This window comes from Vidua chalybeata, chromosome 4 (genome assembly GCF_026979565.1).
Source record: "Vidua chalybeata isolate OUT-0048 chromosome 4, bVidCha1 merged haplotype, whole genome shotgun sequence".
Lineage (NCBI taxonomy): Eukaryota > Metazoa > Chordata > Aves > Passeriformes > Viduidae > Vidua > Vidua chalybeata.
The window spans coordinates 49,875,756-49,899,344 of NC_071533.1; the positions used below are offsets into that span (position 1 = coordinate 49,875,756).

General features: G+C 36.4%; 1 protein-coding gene across 2 annotated transcripts in view; it reads right to left on the bottom strand.

Moving 5' to 3' along the window:
* Positions 1–203: 203 nt before the first annotated feature.
* Positions 204–23,589, bottom strand: part of N4BP2 (NEDD4 binding protein 2) — a 35,950-nt gene continuing 12,564 nt past the window's right edge. For both annotated transcript variants that reach the window (XM_053940503.1, XM_053940504.1), the window contains 13 exons: positions 23,162–23,250; positions 21,574–21,650; positions 19,663–19,818; positions 16,102–18,416; positions 14,621–14,706; positions 13,877–13,919; positions 12,667–12,902; positions 11,120–11,238; positions 9,710–9,848; positions 9,421–9,606; positions 7,059–7,227; positions 5,133–5,256; positions 204–4,370 (listed from right to left, as the gene is read on the bottom strand). In XM_053940503.1, the coding sequence (XP_053796478.1) occupies positions 4,325–4,370; positions 5,133–5,256; positions 7,059–7,227; positions 9,421–9,606; positions 9,710–9,848; positions 11,120–11,238; positions 12,667–12,902; positions 13,877–13,919; positions 14,621–14,706; positions 16,102–18,416; positions 19,663–19,818; positions 21,574–21,650; positions 23,162–23,250 (3,785 nt within the window). In that variant the 3' untranslated portion in view covers positions 204–4,324. The remainder of the gene's footprint in view (positions 4,371–5,132; positions 5,257–7,058; positions 7,228–9,420; positions 9,607–9,709; positions 9,849–11,119; positions 11,239–12,666; positions 12,903–13,876; positions 13,920–14,620; positions 14,707–16,101; positions 18,417–19,662; positions 19,819–21,573; positions 21,651–23,161; positions 23,251–23,589) is intronic.

Below are 23,589 nucleotides of genomic sequence, written 5' to 3' on the forward strand. Positions count from 1 at the left end.
GAGCATTCAGCTTGCACTTGCAACACTGAAATTCAGGCCACAAATCTGTTCCTTTTTATGCCTGCAGATGGTTGCTTCATCTGCCTACATATGGTATCCTGAAGCTAAGCAAGTGGCTTTCATGCAGAACTCCAAGATTACTATTTGAAAAAAATTGATACGAGCTGCAACATAGTTTTCCAAGGAAAGACAGAAGGCTGTACTTGTGACAAAAATCCTTTATTAAACTAGATTCTGTAAATTCCATTTCATATTAGAAATTCTAAATGCAAATTACAAAACTATTTAAGTAAAAAACAAAATTATAGTAAACAGCAAAAGTACAACTTTATACAAATTAAAAAATCATTTTTTATTTTAATTTAAAAATAGAAATTTGTATTTTCCAATGTACTGGTCCTAACAGCTTTTACAATTGGTAGCTGCAATACTATATGTTTTCACATGCATATTCACATCTACTCATTTAATCCTCTGCAGAGTTTACTTAGCTGAAATAACATAAACAGTTGGGCTTTGGTTGGGTTTTGAAGGGGGATGTACCACATGATATTAAAAGCAAAACCCAAAGTCATTAAGTATTGTCAAGGTATCCTGAAATATTTTTTAAAATAAATTTTTGCCCTACTACTTTCACAATCAACTGAAATGGTTTTCAACTGTCACATTACTTCAGACAACTTTCTTCATTGCACATCTGGCCTTTTTTTTTTTTTTTTACTCTAAGATCACTCATCAATGTTAGTACAAGTATTAATTTTGTCTATTAAAAAATTTTCCTAAATTTAAACTTGGGATGACCATTAAAATGTTTTGTAAAAGAGACACAAAAAGTCACATATTAAAGGCTACCATTCATTACTATCACATGCTGTTGAAGAATAGAATAGAAAGTGGTACACAAAATAGGTATTTTAACAGTTGTACATTATTTCAGAATGCTGGTGGCAATACTGCTGTTTTAATTTTAAGATGATACAGAATTTACACGATACCTCAGGATTCTCATGGATTCTCACTGCAAGAGACATCAGAATGGTTGGAACTTCTAAAATATAACCTACTTTGAAATACCATTTTGAAATAATTCTATTTCAAAGGATTCATCCCAGAATACATTATAAAATCAGTCAGAGAAATACAAGAACTCCAGTGTTGTTTTTCTGGAATATTGGCAAGTAGCTGAAGGCACAGAGATCTTTACTGATAAAACTCTACTTATTTTTACTCTGTGCACTGATCATCTGACCTATTTTGTATCCAGCTGAGCACAGCTTTTAAGCAAGTGCTTGAGATCCTTCAGAGGATCATGATATTTTTTTCTGAGTCAGAACTGCAATGCCTCATTTTGAGCTGCTGAAGCTGACAGAGAAAGGATTGGTTCTGCCAGTGTTATGATTTTAAGCCATCATCTCCATCAAAGTTCAGCCGATAGTCAAAGCAACGCATGCTAGGTGAATGACCAATCTACCCCAGGCAGGGCACTCAGAGAAAGTTCGTGATCCTCAACCTGTACCCCTATGAAAGCCAGTGAAGAGAGGAAGAAAGAAAAGTATTCCAAACTGCTCTTGAGCTGTGTATTTTTCTGCTGACAGACTGAAGAAAAATTCTCATAGCACTGGGTAGAGCTGATTTTACCCTGAACATTTTTAATGTACTTATAAAATAGGACTAAAGGATGAAAAAATAATACGAAAGGACACTGAGGCTCACCAGGAACAGTTCCCTTCTGAAAAGTTTTAGCCCACTCCCAGAGACTGTTTATGCACTTTTAATTCTTTAATCTCTTTTGTCCCCTTAAGCTTGCACTTTTAGTGTGCAGTGGTAATTTTGAAAGAGGCTCAGGAAGTGGCAACTTCAGAAATATTCCTGAGCACGTTGGTCAGAGCATTTTCTGGGGAAGTGAGAGTCAAGTGCAATCATTATCATCCACTTGCTAAGCCAGAAGAAGGCAAAACGCTGTGTTTCTCATCTTCAGGGTAAAGTTGTCAACTAGATTATGATGAACAGATGGGCAAGACGACAACTTTTTCTGCTTGTCTTTTGAACTAAAATCTAAGCTGTCTTTGTCCATGTCAGGAATGGTGTGAATATGCTGAGTGAATCAGGCTGCCTCCCAAAACAACCAGAAGTGTTGGCACTTCCTCATTTACAGGCACATCTTTGTAGGGCTTGGGCACCCAAGCAGCTCAACACACAACAACCACCCAGGCCAGCCAACAGGGACTGTACTGCAAAGAGCTGTCCCAGAGAGCTGCAACTCCATTTGTTATAAACTGCAGCACTAATGAAAACCTGTTCAGGAACAGAAGGAAGTCCCTTGGTCCAAAACCAAGATTTTGGCTCCACTGAGATAGTTCTAGCATTTGCAACCCAGTACAGCTGATAGTCTGAACTATTGTCTTGAGGCTGAGTGCCTAAACAGCATCTCTGTCAATTTTAGGCACTGTCACAGAGGATGGAGTGTGGACTTCACACAGGACACCATGCAGTGGCAGAAACAGCTCTGTTAGTGCTGTTTGGGGACCACAGATCTTTCGTATTTCACTCACTGATTCCCAGAGCAGTGCAGAGAGAAGAAAATAGAAAAAGGACACAATTCAGATGAACTAAGTACCCACAAAAAATATAAAACTTATTATGGCAGTCTATTATTATAGAAAGAGTCTCTTTGATTAAGTATTACTCAAGCTATTTTTCCACTTGAAATCACCAGGAAAAGATTACTGTATCTGCTGAAGCATGACAAGCTCATTTTTAAGTCTACCATGCATCATATTCACTGTGTATGTATTAGAGTAAATACAGATATATTCAGGAAACATCATGTCTTTCAGCCTGTCAGCAACTTATACAGACACATTTTCAAGTGAAACCTATTTCTGTGGACAGCTTTTCTCACAGAAGTTCTTTGTTTATTAGTACTCATGTATGCAAATTGCAGAACTTGCACACACATATGGATTCATACACAAACTCTATGTGCATGTAGTTCCTTGATAAAATTTACTGCAAAGTGGTTAAAATTTTAAAAACTCCTCACATTAATCCTTAATCTATTAATATTATTCCTGAAACACAACTCACACCTGTTCTGAAAAAGCTGTACAACAAAAATTCATATGACTTTCAGGAGGCAAAGATATAAATAAAAATAGTGATGTATTCCAGAAGACATTTCTATTTAAAAAGTGTTCTGACTGTTTACTGGAAACACTTGCAGAAGTAGAGATGTTTATATTTCATTTTTGAAGGGTTTTGTTTGGGGTCTTTTTATGTTGTTTTGGTTTTTTTACACAGATATTTCTACATGCTGATGCAACACCACCAAAATCAGAGTAACTTTTGTACTCCCAGATTTTCCAGTTAAGCAATTACTTTTGCAATATTAGCATTCACTTTGATGTTAAAAATACATTTAAAGTGTCTCATAATCATATTTTCTACAAGGAAATCACCAAACAATACACAGAGAATGAAGACATCATTATTAGACACTTGTAAAGTAAAACACTACTGCATTTGCTGCATTTAAAAAGCCACAAAGAAAGAAACAATTTTAATCCAGTAGGTGGATCTCCAAAAGAGATTGAATAACAGCATTGTGGTTTTCCCTTTTAAGAGATCACACTAAATCTGCCAAATTACCAAACACACAGCTGGCCTTAATGCAGAGGCCTTATATGCAACTTCCTTCAATATTTGGAAAAGTTTAGAATGAAGTAAGGATAATAGATCTGGTCAACTCATCACAACATAACCACTAAAAAGACACCAGATTTTAAAAGAAACCTGGAAATACTCAGCACTCAGATGTAACTGGGTTTGAAATACCAGCAGTTGCTCAGTTTCAGCCTCTCCTTTGCTCTTCTGAAGGGTTTAGCACAAAGTTCTGAATTACAAAATAACTTTGTACAAGATAATATGTTTTAGAAGTAGAGAAGCCACAGCAATCAAGATGTGCAAGGGTCAAAAGGCAGATTAGGTATGCTAAGAAGACAGTTATATTAAAAATTGTACCTTAACTTCCGTTAAAAACATCATATATTTCTCAGAAAAATTCCTAATCTGCATTTCTGAGACTTCAAATCCTTTTAAGTATCTTCCTTTTACAGGTTCAAAAGAGGATCTATTCCACACAAAAATTTATTGGAAACATACTGGCAAATCCACTTGCTGTAAATTGAGACCAGTTCTAATAAAATATCATCCTTGAAAACAGATTACAAAATACCAGTGCAGTTGTTCAAAACATGGGTTTTTTTTTCTGTTAACCAGAGGTCATCTGACACCTCAGTTTCTATATTCCTCTTTCCACAACTCCTCAATTCAGCATGACTTTCAAGCAGCCTGGTTTTATTTCAGTGAACCTATGAAACAAGAAAAAAAGAAGCTTCAACATGTAAACTATATGCAATGCCATCACCTTCAATTCTCATCAAACATATGGTAAGTGGTAAGGTCCTCAGTCAAGTATATGTGCATGTGAGGAAATCAGCATTATGTCCTCAGATGTGACACTGAAGGAGGATTTTTCAGTGTCTGGAGATATGAAGACCTGGAAAAAGCAGAAACTAAGATGAAGATTTGAGAAAAGAAAAAGCTGCCCAATATTCCTGGTTATATTCATTCTGTTCCTCTATTCCTGTTCCCTTTTCATTCCCTCTTCTTTCAAAATGGATTTTCATCCTTCTATTCTGTAGAAGCCAAGAAGGAAATGGGAAGTCATTGCTGGTTTTGAGTCTCACCTTCCTCCACTGCTCTATGAAAAAAGCAGCAAACACACCGGTGCCAGCCCAGACTTAGTAAATTGCTATCCCTCATAAACTGAACACAAATATAAGTATTGGGAACAAATAAAAAGCAGGATAAACAACTTTTCACAGTAAAGCTAGCAATCTTGAATGGAAATATGGAATTAAACTATCTCAGAGGAAAGGATCTAACATTTTACAGGTACTACACAACTGCATTGGATTTGTGAAACAACCGACTTAATTTAATCTGAAACAGCAGACCTGCCCTCATCTTTCTAGTAGTTTACAGCATTCTAAAACTAAACTTCAATGTTCAGTTATTTAAATGTGGGTTAAGAAAAAAAAAAATTATCAGTAACAAAAATCTAAAGTCACCTGAAGTTGTGGCTTGTGAGGTATCGGATAGCTGCTGGTCTGATGCGAGCAACTCCTCCCTGACTATGGCTTCCTCTTCCCGTGATAACAATGAGATATGGTTTGCCACCCGTCTGCTGGCACTCTGCAACAGCAGGAATTGTAACGGTTAAAGTCTTCTTCAGCAGAGACTCGGCATTCAGTGTAAGCCTCCCATGCATTCTTCTGGAAACTCTCACTGCTCATTTAGAGCTTTGTTTTCCCATCATGATATGCATATTTTAGATACAAATAGCAATTTTGCCCGGTTCTGAAAAAGTCAAACTTTTGAAATCCAGATTGCTTGCAAAATGCGTACTGTGATCAGCACAAAATCCTTCCAATTTCATAGAAGCTTTACTGTTTCTGTCATCTAATATTCAACTGGAATTTACATTCTGTTATATAAATTTAAATTGCAAAATTAAAAGAGGTGAATGTCATTAACTGAATTTTTAAGTGGTGCTTCTGTATTGTTTCATGTTTTATCTTAAATTAATGTGAATAAAGAAATAACATTTTATTGAATAAAGAAATTAAGACGAAAGAAATATAAATCCAGCTTTTGACACTTATGTCACATTATTGGACTATCTTCTGCTGTGCTGGAGCATGGAAATCAACAGATCAACATATTTCATGAGTTTTATTAGGGCACTTAGCCCTGATAACAAAAGAAATTGCTCTCTTCCCAGAGATAACAGCAACCTACATTGATGAAGAGTTTGAAAAAGAGGGGAAAAAAATTAAACTGGATTCTCACAACTAGTCAAGATTCGCCAGTTTGAAATTATCAGTTCACATGATGTGTTTCTTCAACTACTCTCCCCCACACCGTAACTTTATTTAGGTTTTATATTTATTTACTGTTAATTCTGCCAGCAAAAAAAGTTCCCAGTATTGATCCTTTTCCCATGTATGTACAGTGAAATTAACTTTTTTTTTTTTTTTTCCAGATTTAGGCAAATAGACTGAACAGAGAGCCACTACTACCAATCTCAGCATTCCTGATTTAAGTACAGTTCTGGAAATGCAGCTCTAAAAAGCATTAGTTTAAATTACACAAATGTCATTGCAGGAACTGCATGAGATAATGGAATTTAATTATCTCTGATGCATATTTAAAGACAAGGGTTATCTAAGACCCCACTGAACACTTTTATCTATACTCTGTGGAGTAGCTGATTCAAAAAATCAAGTTTGTGTGGCAGTACCTTGCAGAAGCATTCCAAGTGTGCTTAAATTTAGAGGCTAAACTAGTAATGCAGAAAATTGATCTTTTTACAGCATGGACACTCATGAAGTACTTGAACTCTGCACTACAAGAAAAAATGCGCTCTCAAGCAAAACTGCATAAAACGACATTTCTGGAAGCAGCAGTATTCTGATCTCAAGCAATGCTGCCAAGAAACTGATACAGAAGTTTCTGAAAGGTGGCTCAAATCTCACACTTTCATGTAGAAGTTGAAGACAATATCATCACTGCATCACTGTTGTTAGAATTCCAACATAGTAATTTTTCTTTTAAGATTATAAAAGCAACATAGTTGTGACAAAGCAATGCAATGGTTACACATATGTTTGCATCATCACTTCAGTTAAAAATGTCAGGAAGGACAGACCAAGTTTTCAATAATAGTAATGAAAAAGGGTAAAACACAAGGAAGAAGATTTACAAGGAAGCAGAGGGAGGGGGCGAGACAGAAAGCAACAAGAATCATTGTCATGTTAAATAAAAACAATTCCACTGGGGTACTTCGAAAACAAGACAACACACAGCCTAGTTGTTTTTAACATACATGTTATTAAAGCATGTTATTCATTCCCTCTGATATTGCCATGTATCATGATTTCTTAAGAGAAAATGAGAATCATTTTTAGGGACAAGAATTATTACCTAAATCCTACCTTCACTTTTTTCCTGCAGCACTCTGGACAACTCATTCACAGCTTCATCCACATGGAGACCATGCAAATCCAACACATTCATAGGCAGCAAGGAAGTATTTACTCTCTCAAAGATTTGCACAGCAGCAGCATGGTTAGCTTCTTTCATCTTCTGCTCATGAAGGCGACCCTTTATTCATAAGCACAATGACTATTACACACCGAGAAATAATTTAAGCTCCACACTGGTCAGTGGTTTCAAAATGACAGCACTGGCAGGGTACTTTTAGTTCAAGTCTGAACTAGTAAAATTTATAATTCTAGCAGAACTTCTGCAAGATGCTCAGTGAGACCTACTCACAAGAAGATTTCATTAAATCTGTTTGTGAGAAACTACTCAAAGCTGGCACAAAGAAGACATTATAATAAAAAGCCTTACAAGGAGAAAAAAAAAGGCAGAAAAGGCAAAAAATCATAAGGTCTTTACATAAGCTAAAAAGTTACACTCCATACTGAGTTGCAGATTTATTTTCCTAACAACAGATTTTTATTTCCTGCAAGTATTTTGCTAAAATTATAATGAAACAGTGTCAGAGAAACTGCCCAACAGATCAGGAAAAGCCTGCTGACTTGTTGTATTTGAGGTTAACTCTTCCGAATGCATTCCCAAAATTTCAGACAAGTCAAGGGTAAACACTTTTAATAACAATACCAATAATAACATTGTCTATTATCTCTCCTAATACTTTTGACATCTTTTATGACTGACAAGGTCAGTAAGTCTCTTTTGGAATGAGGGCAAGGAGCAGTACAGTTAGTCACCTTACTACAGAGTGAACAAGTACCAACTCCTTCCCATGAACCTTGCAATGGTAGTATCTGAGAGATCAGAGCAACAAATTATGTCCTTAAAGATCTGTAAGTACAGTCTGAAAAGGAATGGAAGATTTAACTCCAGGTATTGGACTGACAAAGGCTCAAGAGAACAAAAGTGAAAATCCGTCTTACACTTTCTTCAAGTGGATCACCTGAAGTGTATTAGTGTCAGACTCAAGACAGCAGCTCTGTAACCCACTTGCAAAGGATTCCCAAGACAAAGGCCACCAAGCATACAGTATTTTTTGTTAACAAAGGTCGCTTAGTTTGCCTTTTTATTACCTAAAGGAAAATATATAATAAATAAATTTCAATAGATTTACAATAGATTGTATTTGTTCTTATGGATAAGAAAAAAAGTAAGACAGGACTTGAAATTAGATTTCTGTTTAAAATCCTGCACACCTTTGTCTCAAAACTTCAAGAATATAAGAATAAAAACCATTAAAAGTTCATTATAAAAATTGATAGTCAGTGCTTCCTACATGCACAGTAACAATCTAAACATTTAGAGTTATACCACTTACATGAAAGCTTTCTGAATAAGCAAATTCAAGACATTTATTATTATATCTTTGTTCTGTCATAATACAATTCAAAGTTTAGAATTAAATGTTTGTAAATTTTTATATACTATTAGATCAGGGGAAAACTACAGCCTTTGAAGACATTTGTAATAGATTTTTTAAGAGTGATGTCAAGGGAGGGGTCTCCTGTGAAAGCACCAAGAAACCAATGTAGAGGAACTTTGATTACAAGAAGAGATGAGACCTAAAACCAAGAGTAGGATCAACAGCACTGATCAGCAGTACTCAAACTGGTACATAGTAAGAAATGTGCCTGAATCAAGACCAAAGAGCCTGTGCTCCAAGGCCACAGCATGCAAGACTGATCAGCAGCAGATCTACAGTCCATAACCAGATGTATCATGAAAAGCATGACATACACACCTCATTTATCCCAAGACAGGCTGTAGCCATAAAGATAGTCAGAATGAAGAGGTGAAGAGAGCAGGCAGCAATCTTGCCCAAGATTTATGGAGGATGAAGCAAGCAAGATTCTGTGGCAAAAGATGACATCTTAACACCTGTCTGACTCCTATAAAGTACAGAAGATGTGTCTAAGAACAGTTCAGCACCGACATATACAGAGGATTCAAAAAATGTTTGTTGCAGTCCATGTCACACTCCAGTGAAGCTAGCCAGACCACCTGGACACAAATCTTGGTGTTTACAAGGATGTGATGTGAGAGATATCTAAGATAAAGGAGCGTGTGTGACTAAGCACTAGATATCACCTTTCATGAGGTCTCGCACCAGCTAAATTACGTTAGCTTCCTGTGCCAGTATCATTACTAGTGGAAGCAAATTTACTTGTCAATATAATACACAGGGAACAATGACCAAATTCATCAACTCTAGCAGGCATGATGTTTTCCTTATCACTTCCAATTCAGTGTTTAAGTACCTCCCTAAGTTCAGACAAAAAGCACAATATTTTTGTTTACCTGATGTGCATAAAATGCCGCCACAGGCTTCATACCCATGCGATAGGCCTCTCCAGCCTTTTTCAAACATTCCTGTCGCTTTTGTTGGTGACAAAAAGCTTCTGCTCTTAAATCATCATATTGTGGATACTCAAAGTCTTGAAACATTTCACATAAAGGATCCTCCTCTTCCTTACTTTTTTTTGCCTGTAGGAATTTGCATTGTTGAAGTTATGGATGCACTGTAGGGTGTTTTCATTGGCATAGTTTTGGCTATGTTTGTAACTATGGTTAAAAAATATATAAATACCTTCTTCTCACGGTTCTTTGCAGCACTGTAGGAAGAAACAGTTTCATTTTGCTGAACACTTTCTTGAGCTATAACTGTTTGTACAGGATCTGCCTCCAGAACACAGTTCAGAAACTGTTCAGTTTGTTCTAAAGAGTAGCTGTAAAGGATAAATAAAATGTGTGACTTTACAAATATATATATTAATAGCTGCTATATTTATCTAAATTCATTATAACAAACCTTGATATGGTTACAGAACTAGATTACAATGAAAATAAACACTGGAATGGAGTATTACAGCTTATTAAAGAAAGGCTTGCAGACTCCATTACTGGCATCAACACACATGCAGTCTTGGTCGACTGAAACATAACTGAGGGGCACTTGAACATTAAAAGGAAAATGACATAATTGAAATAAATTGCATCCTACATTAATCAAAGAAATATTAATAAATGCTGCTCTTTGGGCTGAGCAAGATAGTTCATCTTAAATCTTTTCTGGTCAGGGTTAGATAGTTCAAACTAATTTAAAACTAGCTCAGTTTTCTGAAACCCTAACGAGGGAAAATCCTTGTATTTTTAGTCAAACTTTGCTATCAAATTTAATTAAACAAGACATCAGTTGCCAACAGCTTTCTAATAAGCCCTTTTTCTTCTTTATTCTTGCTCTTTAGTAAGCTAACAAGAGCAGACAGATCAAAAGTAAAGACAGATTTTGGGAAAGGCAACACTATGAGGACAATCTCAAATGTGAAAAATGAGATGATGAAATGTTTGAATTATAAAAATGGATGAATATTTTAAATAGGAAAGATTTTTATAACAACCTGGACAAGCAGCATGACTGACAAGTAGGTATGCAAACCCATATGTAGAGACAGACATTCAAACAGCCAAGGATGAAAAAAGATGTTTCTCTTGAAAAAAAAGTTCACTTCTCAGAAACTTAGATTTAAGAAGGCAGACATATATCCCAGAAACATAATGCAGAAGAGAGAAAGAGAATGTCAGCAGGAAGGCATAGAAAGATAACTCATTCCTCCAGAGTGGCTGTAGTAACCAGGAAAATACCCACAGGTAACACCAGGGGATTGTCGTGTTTTCCTCTGGGGCAGATGCCATTTCTCCCATTAGATTTAAACCTCAGCTCTCAAAAAAATACCCGGTTCCACTGACAGTCACTCAGTGGTCAACAGACAGAGACATTCTTCTCCCAGTGAAAGAAACTATCTATTCCACCCTAAAAAGAAATGTGTCTAAACTGAGAGGTTTTATACCCTTTTTGCCTTTAAGACCAGCTAGCTTTTATTTAGATTAACAAAAAGCTCTACTTTGCAAAAAGCCGTTCTTTAGCAGTATCTTAACTCTCAATATTTATGACTGTAACTGAGTACCATTTTTAAAAAGAAGTAAAAAGAATTCTTACTTGTTGTCCCTGAAGACATCCATTAAGAAATTCTGATTAATAGTTGGAAACATCTCAAAAAGCTGCTTCTCCTTTAGTTTAGCAGCACAGTCTTTTCTAGCTGTAGAAGGAACACGATTCTACCCAGAAGACAAAAGAAATATATTACAAGTTCTTCATTAGAAAAATACAGTGAAGGTGGAGCCAATCCAACTTTGCCATTATTTGTTACGATTTAAAAAGTATCTACTCAGTTGGTATGCACCCACAACAATGACAATGTGCCATATCAGCCTGTCACACTGATCAGCATGAAGTAAGAAACAGGTGAGTTGTATCATACACCACTGCAGTACTCTGCAGTCTTTTGAAGTAATGCAGCTGTATCTCCCTCATAAAATGATGAGCTTCCTCATAATTTGGACAAAGTAAAATAAGGATTTTTAGGAGGGATTAAAGTTTTGGAATTTATTCCCTGCCAGTCCACTCAGTCCAGTGCTAAGTTTGTGCAAAATCCACCTCTTTTCTCTATACTGAAGGCCTGGAGTTGAAACAACACTTTATTATTAAGGAGCATAAACAATTTTGGTTTGATGTATCTGAAGCTGTGTCTATAATAAATATTCTTACTTGTGAAGTCATCTGAGAAGATGACATAATTATAGCCTAGAATCAATTGGACTGATTGTTCCAATATTCAGACTGTTTTTTAAAAAGGGGGAAAAAATGGTCAAAATAAAGCCAAGCTCCATGAATTCAAACTGAAAATAAAGCTGTGGACTTGACACTAGTTGTAATCAGTAGGGCACATACATGCAGTTCAAAGAAAGATTTCACAAGCCATTTTCCAAGTACAGGCTAATTCATACAACTTTCTACACCAGTTCAGAGCTCTTCTGCTTTGGGACTGCTGCTTATCAGAGACTATTACAAAGAAGAATGCCTGTTCTGAACATCAGTGGGGCAGTAGAGGGCAGTATCAAGCACAAGCCAAACAGGCAGGGTACAGGAATTCTGTGTGGAAAACAAAGAACTAGTACAAATCTATTATAGAGTTACTTTAGAAGTGGGTACAGCAACTTGTTTGAGATTAACCTCAAAAAGTACTTATTTTAATGTCTCATCTGTTAGGAATGTTGTGAGTTCTCCTAATTAAAAAAAATTACAACCAATTCAGTACACTTCTTAACACGGCATGGAGCCAACTAAGAACTTTTTTTTGTATTGCTGTCACAATAAAAAGCATGGAAGACCACACTGATCTTTGTTTTTAGCTGAGCAACCAAAAAACAATTCAACCAAACACAAATGCTAACCTGGATAGTGCAATGCGGCATGATCTGTTTGTGAAACAACCAAAATATTATATTATAAATGAGACTGTGTTTTTCAAACAGAACCATCTACCTCAAGCAAACTCCTGTATCACAGTTATCAACAATACTAATTAGCATGTATTTGTCTCACAAATTCAAGCTGTAATCAGCAGCACAGGGATGAGTCACCATACTTCATTTCACTAACAGTAATGAATCTAAACCACATTAAAAAAATGGTGCTAGCCATACCAGGTCCTCTCTCTCCTGCATGGCTATTTCTTCAGAAATTATTTGCCTGAGAGAAACTTTCTGAATCTGAGCATTCCAGTGATCCATAAATGGAAAAACGTCTGATGTTGCTGGGGTCTTTGTCTGTATATCATAAGATGTGTCTGCAGCCGAGCTCGATTTTTTCTTCTGTATTTTGCTGTCTGCATTCTGAGATAACAGCACTTCTGAGTCATCTGTATCTATCTGCTGAAACACTGTAGGACATTCAAAAGCAATAAAAATAGGGTGACAAAACACTGACTAGGTTATATATACATGCAATGCCAAAATAATAGACAAGTTTTTCAACCTATACAGTTTGAGTTTTGTCAAAACAAGATTATTAATGCTAAAACAGAAACTAACACATTGCTTTCACCTTCTTCACTTCCATTTTCCAAAGACTGTCTGATCATCTTTATCTATTTCGTGAAACAAAGAAAACCAGACTTCCTCACAAAATTTTCAAGTGCTAAGATGTTATCTTACAGCTGTAAATCACCTTGCACATACATTAAGTGGGAGGTTGTTTGCTTTTATAAAAGAATTACTGACTCCTATGTTTACCTGCCTTTCTTCTACAACTTAAGGACAGATGCTTAACAATCTGGTTTTCTGCTTCTACAAGTTAATGGCAACAGCATTGTTTGGTCACTAGTTTGCACTAGTCCAAGTCTGCAGTGGGGTTCTGCCATAGAGGGACATTTCTTCTGGGAGCTGAATGAAAACTGGATTGCAAGAGATGTTAACACTATTTGAACAAGGCATCCATCTTCCTGCTAAAATCACCTCTGATGAACAACATGTCAAGGTTGTACTCCTGACCTCCCTTCCTCACCTGCAGAAATCTTACTCTGCTAGTAATTCTCTGGCCTCCTTTTCTTGCTACAGAGAATTCCCACCAAACAGCTGTCTGCTCCAACCAGAGCTTCTCTAAGTTTTCTGAATGACACAAAACTATAGGCTTTATCTGGAACTAGTGATTCTGCTTATAATTAACTCCTCTCCCCTCCCCCACACCATCATAAGAGATTGGTAAATGGATCCAAAGGCAATAAAGTTTAGCCTAATAAATAAAGTCGTCATTTTTCAACGGATGGGGTTATTTGCAACCTTAAATTTCAAATAATTAAATGCTTTTATAATGAACATTAAGTATTTTTAAAATTAAAAGATATATACAACATACCTTCTGCAGTCAACTTACATGATTCATCTCTCCTCTGACGCTTCTAAATAAAAATAGTAAAATCATGGATCTTATAAGTTATGAATTTTGCAGGAAAACTTTGCAAGTGTTAGCTTCTAATTAAAACAGTTTCAAAATAAGGTCTTGCAATATTTCTCAAAGATTCAGTATCTTAAAAGAAATATATTTAGGAAAAATAATTATGAAGTGAAATTTATAAGCTAGAATTATCTTTCTAAAAACACATCAAACCAGAGAAACATGCCCCACTGCCAAGACTTCATAGCCATAATTATATAAACTAAACAAAAAGTTTGCCAAAAGGCATTCCAAGTTTCACAGAGCTGTAAAGGAACACAGATTACAGAACTCATCTCAATTATTGCACATGGAGATGTTTTGTATAGAGAATAATTCATAAAATAATTATTTTTACAGGTCAAAAAAAAAAAAGTATTTTTGGCCAGTGGAATTCATCAATCTTGTAGTGAAATTGTGCACTATGATCCTTCTTTTTTAAGAATCTTGTTTTCATGATGAGGCACTCATGATATCCCTTAAAACATCTTTCAGTAGCTCCAATGATTATGACATACTGATACATTCCACACATTTTAAAAACTACTATTACATTTTATCATTGTTCTTGCCAAGATAACACCTTTAGACCAAGACATATGCAGACAAATGGTCAGACAAAATACAGGCTTGCCACAACATATCATAAGCAGGAAATCTACTGACCAGAATAGATTCTTTCCATTTTTCATGAATCACTTTTGCCAAATTCAGATCAATATGAACCACACAATCCTCAACAGTTAGTGATCCTGGGGGAACAAAGAGAATATATTCATTAAAAGCATTCTATAAAACCTTATGTAAGCAATTAAAGTACAGTGTCCTAGATTTATGAATTTTAACTTTGGAGAGTCTACATAAACTGGTCATGCCTGAAAAAAAATTCTAAACAAAAAACGCATTCCACAGAAATTGTTTTCAGGTGTTCAAAAACTCTGAAAGGGTAGGAAAGAAACAAGTTAACATTAACTGTATATTGTTGAAATATGACTACCTGAACAACGATATTTTTTCACCTGTTTTCAGTTTTTCCAGCAGACCCTTCTTTTACAAAGCTGCTGTTAATTGGAAACAACAGTTTCATCCAAGAAACTGTGATTCCCTCTTTCCACTGCAATCCACATGGCAACTGCTTTTCTGTACAACATACCCACCACAGCCCAACAGCAGCCACATCCCTCCTTTCCAACACACAAACTCAGAGAGACAAACTCCTAGCATCCCCCCAAACTCTAAAGGAAACAGCAGAAATTATCATGGTATCATAACAAAAGCTCTTTTTCCTAAAAAGGGTATTTCTCACCCTTTCAAATATAAAAAAACCAATAAGTATGTATGCATCAAATAAAAATTGTGGGCATACTTCAGACACAATAAAACACTTTTCTGCTATAAAAAACAAACTTTTTTTTTAAGGAGGTAGGCATATAAGGCAAAGAGGCCAGTAATCAAACCCACCAATAAATCAGGTATCCAGGGTTTCACATAAAGCAATCTTCAAGATGAAAAATGGAAATGAGAAAAAAAAGGGAAAAAGTGTGGGGGAAAAAGAGAGAAAAACATCAAGCTGTATATTCTTCCTATTTGCTTTTTTCCTTTTTCTATCACTTTTTAACTTTTGAGATGCATGTTCAAGGTGCTTATGACTTCCTTAATCATAATCTGCCAGCAGGCTGGTCTGTTGTCATCTTTTAAGTACAGCCACATTTCATCTCCCTTAACCATCCATCTTCTTGTTCCCCAACTTAAGTGATGCCTGAAGGCTTTTTTCCCTTTCTTCTTCAAATCAGCCACAATTTGCATATTCCTTATGATCTGAGTATCTCTTCAGAGTTTGAATATAAGCTCAAAGGCCTGTTGCTCAGAATACAAATAAGCCAATATATTTTCTTTTTACTTTGAAGTATGTGCATCTACAAAAAGACAAAGGCAGAAGGTAGCCCTACTGCACTTGTATTTTATGCCATGCTTAGTTCAGTTTCATTTCTGCATTAACAACATCAACCACCAGTATAATGAGGAATTACAGGAATCTATTCCCTAAAAATCAAGCATGAAGGGGAAAAAAACACAGACAAAGAAAGAAAGGTTTCCTAGTAAAATAATTTCTTTTCCATAAAAACATGTATATAATTACATCATACCTGCATCAATGCCAACAGGTCCAAATATCTCTTTCAGCTGGAGTGCCAGTTCAGGAGGCAATGTTAGTTCTAGGCAATCTATATTGAAGGCTGCATGTGATGCTGGTATAGGGCCTTGTCTCTTGGCTTTAGTTGCAGCCCAGCTTGCAGTGTCAATTTCTTCTTTACCACATATCTCCTTGGAATTCTCTGGAGTTTCTTTATCCATCTCCAGTTCTTTATTGCTCCTAGGACCAACCAGAGGTGCACGATCCATTTCCAGTAACAAACCAGTCCCTTCGGAATTTTTGGCATTGCTTTCTGAAGGGTTACTGTCACTTTCATTGTTTAATTCAGATTTCAAATTGGTAGAAGTTGTGTTAGGATCATGAGGCAAACCTGCATCAAGTTGTAAAAGTGATGGCTTATCTACAGTTTCTTCAAAAGGACTCTCACTCCCTCCCTTCTGCTTTCCTGAAATGGACAGTTCAATAACACCTGCTGCTGAGTTGCTTGTGTTAGTTCTAGGGGCCGAATCCACAGAATTTTTCAGTTCCACTGATTTATCCAATGAGGTAGCAGTGATTGAGTCAGAAACATCCACACTTGTCACAGCTGTCTTGGCAGCCCTACTTTCTGCAATGCTGAGTGAAGAGTCCTTGCCTTCTAAAGTCTCAAAGGTATCATCAGCCCCAAGTACTTGTGGGGTTTGTTTGCAGTCTTTGTGATTCTCATCATAGTTTATACTTGCCTTGAAATCAAGGTCTGCAACCACTGGCTCAGCTTCGCTTTCCTGAAAGCTTTCAGTATCAACAGCCTTACGTAACTTTTCGTCAGAGTCTAACAGCAGACCTGTGGCCCAGTCTATGTCTTTGTTACATCTTTCATATAGATCTTTCAGAGCTTCAAATGAAACAGACTCAAAGAGCTTACAGAGTGTATCTAGTCTTTCAGACTCATCGATATTGATAAGCTCACTTTCCTCCACAAAAGTACTTTTATCATACGTAACTCGATAGGGTATTTTTTCCTGAGAATCTGAGACATTATCTATGTCTTTGGGTTTGAAGCCATCTAACCTGCCATGCAGTATTTTTGTTGTCTCAGGGAAAAGCATTTTCTTTTCTAATCTCCACAGGAGAGCGAAGTCCTGTGATTCAGTCTGTGAATGGCTACTTTTTTGCCCACATAAGTTTGTTTCCTGTTTCTCTTCTGCCAAGTTAAGTTTAGACAAGTGGTCCTCGTCTCTGGGATGTGGCAAGCTGCTGTTTGTAAAAGTGAGAGCTAATTTGTGATGTTTTCTTGTTCTCTTACTTTGCTGGGATTTTTCCTCACTTACTGTTTCACTAGCTACTACTTCCTCTAGGTGCACAGGCAAATTCCTTATATCTGGTTGCTCTTCAGTGTTCACAGGTGACCCATGAATCACATGTACAGTTTCAAGAGCATTCATGTTAGTGTCATCTTCAGTATTTCTGTCTTCATCACACTGATTTAAATTTGTCTTTCTCATTCTCCTTGACCTTTGCTGTCTCTGTTCCAATGAGGCTGAGACAGGCCAATATCCTAACATTTGCAATTCTGGTGTAACTTTATCTGAACTAACAGAGTAACAGCTACAGGGTAGATTTTCGTCCTCGTGTCCTTTCTCAACAGTACATGTCTCAGGCAGGTCCACTTGCTCTTTGCCTATCTCAGAATGCTGCTGACTGGGAGTTTCACCTTCCTTATCACTCTTCAGAGGAGATTTTTCTAGTCTTCTAGATCTTTTGACTCTCTGTCCCATTGTTTGTTCCATAGGCCAGTCACCCAGAAAGTTTAGTAGTTCTGGTTTTCCTGATGCGTCAAAAGCCAAACTGCTTGGTTCCAGCGTGTTACTGGTTTGTGTTGATTTTGGTTCCATACGTATTTTGCCCAATTGTTCAACTGCAGTTGGAACTTTGAGACTGTCGTTATCACTGTGTTCCTCAGCTCCACCTGTGTGTAAGTTCACAATCTCTTCAGTTGGAATCACATCAACCTCATCCATTTCTGCTTCAGTATCTTCCTCTGTTTTTAATCCCTTTCCTTCTTTCTTCTCTAAGGGCAGTTCTCTTTTGATGTAATCTGACAAATTAATTTCCAAGTCATCTTGAACAGTGCTGTTCTCGGAATTGTGTTCCACTGAGATATTTTCCATATCTTTTTCCTCTTTCTGAAAATGCTCAGGGTCACAACTACTTTCTAATGTTAGAGAAATACTGGGAGAAGTTTTATCAACTTCAGTTAATTCAATAGGCTCCACCTCAGAAGCAAAACATTCTTCTTCCTTTATATCAGAATGTGCCTCTCTCTCTCTGAAAGACAAATTGGAATGAAATATAAACCCATTTCAAACCTTCTTAAAGCATTGTCCACATTTTTAACTCCAGTTAGAGTTTAACCTAGTTAGACTTCTAGTGAGAGGAAAACAAATTTATAACTAGCTGTAACTCCAACACTCCTCAACAAAAAAGGAGATAAGCAAAGATGAACTTTCTTTAGGAAGTATCCCCTTCTTACTAGAGCACAGGGCTAAGAACACTTTCTCAGGAGCCAATCTTCCCCCATCCCATTTTCAGCATTCAGTTTTGTATCAAAGCACTTTGCTGCCAGACACTTCCTCATTCAGATCAGCAAGTCTGGTAAATATACTTTTATCTAATGACTGTTGCTCTCTCCTGTTGGCTTAATGCTAAAGACAGTCTAGACATTAACTAGGAGAGAATGTGCTTTTTCTTGTCAAACCATTTTTCACAATCAACTACATTCCATTAATTATCATTTCAAATACATCACACATGCAAATCCCAAGTGAAATAATAAGTGAAATAAAATCTGATTTCCTATGTGTCCTGGTTTGGCCAGAACACAGAGGTTATTCTGTACCACCTCACGTTGTTGCTGGAGCAGGAAAGGGAAGGGGGAGCGAACGAGCAGCGTGTGGTTTGGGAGTCCCAGTGGGGGCACTGAACTGGGACTGCCATTCCTGAGCAGGACACCGTGCACTGCAATACACAGCACGATCCAGACTGGCAACTAAGAACAGTCCTGGATACAACCAACGGAAACCTAGGCAAGTTTAAATCAAGCATACTGAAGAGCAAGTAAAACCTGTTACTACTGCACAAAGAATCCACCTTCTACCACCAAGATATAACCTAACATCAACATACAAACTTGGAAATAGTAATTTGCTCTTTTTTGGGACTACATTATTCTAAAAAACAATTTACAGATTTTAAGTACTTTGTATCTATGGCATAGATCCAACAACACATTTCTAAGATAAAAGAAAGTTAGTCAAGATTGGGTTCTTGAAAAGTAATAGGAGGTTTTCAAAAGCATTGGAAAGTTGACTAGATCCCTTGACTGCTCATTTTGGAAAATCTTGAAATTCTTAAAAATTAAGAAAGCTATGTAGGGATTTTTTGGTGTTACTTAACTGTTTTCTTTAATGCATTCACTGTTCAACACTATCACCCAGGTTTTGCTGCTAAGAAGCTAAAAGCCTACATTTTTAGCCTTTTATTAGATGCTACAAAGCTAATGAAAGAATCTAACCTCTGGCTTTCCTCCTGACAAGGATCTTCACTCCAACCAGCAGCTTCTGATTTGTCTGGAACTGAAGAATCCAATATTGATCTAACAGTAAGGCAACGTTCATACCGTTCCAACATTCTTTTGATTTTGTCTTTAGATACACCATGTATGTTTCTCCTATGAATTGAAAACAAACAAACAAAAATAAAGCCATTTCAGATTTGCGTATAACAATGACAAAAGAGAATAATTTAATAAATTTACAGCAAGATTAACCAAAGAATTCAGGGAGACAGATAAAAAGCTGTGAAACAGCAATTCTTTCTGTATCTGTGCACTAAGGCATTGCAAACAGGACACATCAGATAAATTGCTGCTCCACTTCTCCACTCCATCTGGTCTACCCATACTGCAGTTGGATGTTTTGCATAATACTAAAATCTAAAACTGTACTAATAATGCATCTTCCTCAAATAAGTTTCAGAAAACACACTTTATCAGATCCTGACAGCGATGCAGGATATCAAACTGGGTACAGAAGACTTCTGAATTCAGTCTTCTTTATTTGGTTTTGCTAAACTAAGAACTCGTTAAGCCTTGAAGAAAACCTATTCACCCATTATTCCAGACACCCTTTGGTCAGAAATTTTCACTTACTCTGTTAAGCACCAATTAGCACTGTGTTTTGCTGCAGTTCCATCTAAAACAAGTGAATCTTACCAAGGATAGTAAAAGAGAAATATTTAACTTTTATTTTAAGAAGGAAAATAATCTACCCTATCTCACATAAAAAGCAGCCAACCTTAAGCTAAACATGCAAATTCAGATGACAACAAATACTACAAAATCACAAAGTAACATCTGTTGGAAGGGACCTCTGGCAGTCCTATACTTCAGTATCCTACTCAGAGGAAATACAGCTAGATCAGGTTGCCCAGAGCTTTTTGTCTGATTTTGAATATCTGAAATGAATGAAAGTCTATAAACTCTCTGGGCAAACTCTTACTTTCAGTACTTAACCACCTTTAAAGTAAATGTTGGGCTTTTTTCTTTTATGTAATCTAGACTTCCAACTTGATGATGTTTGGTTTGTCCTATCCCTGCACAACTCTTTTTAGTCTTCTCTTTAACCTTCCAAAAGGTAGCTGAAAACAACAAAATTATCCCTCTTCAATGATCTCTGCTGAAGGCTGAATAAACTACTCTTGCTTAGTTCCATATCACCTGCAAATTTGCTAAGAGTGCATTCTGTCCCAGCATCCAAGTAATAAAAAGGACATTAAAGAGCTGCAGTCCCTCCCCAGAGGGACATAAGCCTTCACTTTGGACAGCGATCATAACATTTGAACCTGGCATCTAGCCAATTTTCTCATTATGTTTTCTTATGTTTTATTATTCACTTCCATAGGGTTTATGTCTTGCCAATTTCAGCCCCAAGTAAGAGAAGGTCCTGCTAAAGAAGAAGTAAGCAACAATGATGATGCACAGAGGTTGGTCCCTCTTAGGCCATGAGGTGCTGACTAAATTCCATGATAGCAGAAACACATCAACTACAGCAACAGACCAGGATGCAAAAACAGCCCCAACCTGACATAATTTTTGCAACCTCAGTAACCCAAAGGAACAGTCACTATACCTTACATGCAAAGCACTCTAATAATGAAAACATCACAGTGTCTATTGCTAACAGTACCTTTTGCACATAACTGAAGTGACAAAAGATCTTTTAATACATACATACAAACATACAAAAGTCTTTTAATACATACATACATACAAACAAAAGTCCACAAAACATCATTAAAAAGCTACTTATTATCACAAAAAATTTGACAGATACCTTGCTACTTCACTAGCCATTGTACTAAACTATACTTTTTAAAAAATCTTAGCTTATACTGTCTAGTATGTTATTTTCCTTTACATTCTTACCTTTCAAGTTCTTTTGGTTTAAACTTCCACCAAGTGTCTGGTTCTCGGAACATTACTTTGTATTTGAACTGCTGAGCCTGAATAAAAGAGATAAAATATAAAACAGAACATGCCACATCACCCATTTCTTATATCTATGAAAAAGCACACTATGTGCATAGTTTGCTTCTTCAAAGCTGATTTTTGTATTTTTGATACCTATTAAACATTTGGAATAGCACTTTTGTTCACTGTTGCACTTCAGTTTACATAAACTGAAATTTAAAAAAAAAGTATATGCATCTCTTATAAAATTAAACATGTGCCATGATGTGTCTTCTCTGAGACAATACTGCAAAGCATCTCCTCTTTCCAGATACAGCATGCACATGTCTACACAGCCTCTCCAAGACAGAGGAAAGGGCACAGCTTACATTCAGAGCTGACCAGATGTGAACCAGCTCCAAAACAAGCAATTCAGTTACATTAGCACAGCCTTCCTGCCACATGGGAAACTTGACCAAGCTGCAAGTAAGTGGCTCCTATATAGTCCAGTCTCATCATAACGGAAAAGGAGCCTAAAGTCTAATCAGGTGAAACACTGCAAGTACTGTGCTGTTTCTCCCCATTCCTGCTTTCAGAAAAAATTCTTATCACTGGACCAAACACTGCACTTCTGCAAGAAGTCTTGTGTTTCTTGATTTCAGTATACAGTAAAATGAAATACATAACTTACAAAAGAACTGCTAATCTGACAGTTGCTAATAAATGCAAAGATAATAAAATAAACATTTTATTAACAAAAATTATGTGTGTTAAAGTCTCACTGTTCATTAATCCATTAGCACATGCAGCATATGTAAGGCATCTGCTCAAAAGCTGTCAATTATATAGACTCTGCTGTGTTTCTGTAACAGGCAAGGAGAAATCCCAGATCTACATTATAATACTTTTTTGCAATGTATTATTTCAGTTAATCAGAACCAATTTCATAAAATAATGCTGTTTTAACTACCAACCAATATGGTCAATGATCAATAGCAAAACACACTCTAGACTCTGAAAGTGTTGATGTCCATTTAAAAACTATTACGTGAAAAGGTGGATCACTTAAAAAAAAAGTATTAAGTAAAATCTGCATAACTTCAAGCAAGCTAGCAATATTTGGTAACTGTAGCCTCCAACTGGTATCTGGCTCTACGTCATATTTAGGACGGAACTGAGTTTTCAAGTTTTACAGAGCATCACACATCACTCATTCATTAGTATTGACTGCATTTTTAAAGCAGCTTCTAATTTTACTGATCATATAAAAGAGGAACAAAATCCACTTTCTTCAACAACATTTGCTTTTGGCCCCAAGAACAAAGCACTTGGTTTTGGCTTTTGGTAACTAGGTCAGGTTAATGCTCATATACCACATGACAGTGAGTCAGGCAACACAACATGACACTGGGCAATATGATTCCATGCAACACTGGCTTTTTTTACTCCAGACTTCCTTGTGGAATAGCAGCTGGACTGTGAAAGACACTCCCATTTTAAAACATATGTTGTTGCCATGCTAGACAATAATCTTTTTTCACATTGGTCAAATTGTAATACTAACCAAAGTAACATAAGGCTTCATCTCCCATGCTTGTATGTTAGTGTTGTCAATTATTATAGGAGAGATTCTCATTTCAAACGCTTCTTTGGCTGAAAAATACACATGTACAAAACAATGTAATACAGTTAATTTCATTACAATAGGGTGAACATATTAATACTCATGCTCTAAATTTGTTCTATTTTTACATAGATAATCCATAATGATTAACCACTGTGTAAAGAACTCTTGCCATAACTTGATCTGTTTCAAGATCCTGTTTCAAGGCCCCTTATTTCAGAACCCCCCCCTCACATGTAAAGCTACTGAGATATGGCATTAGCTTTTGAATTAACGTATGTATGATAATCAAGGAATGAAAATGCAGATGTAAAATGCATCAAGATGACTAATCGATCAGTAAATTAAACTAAAAAAACTACATGATC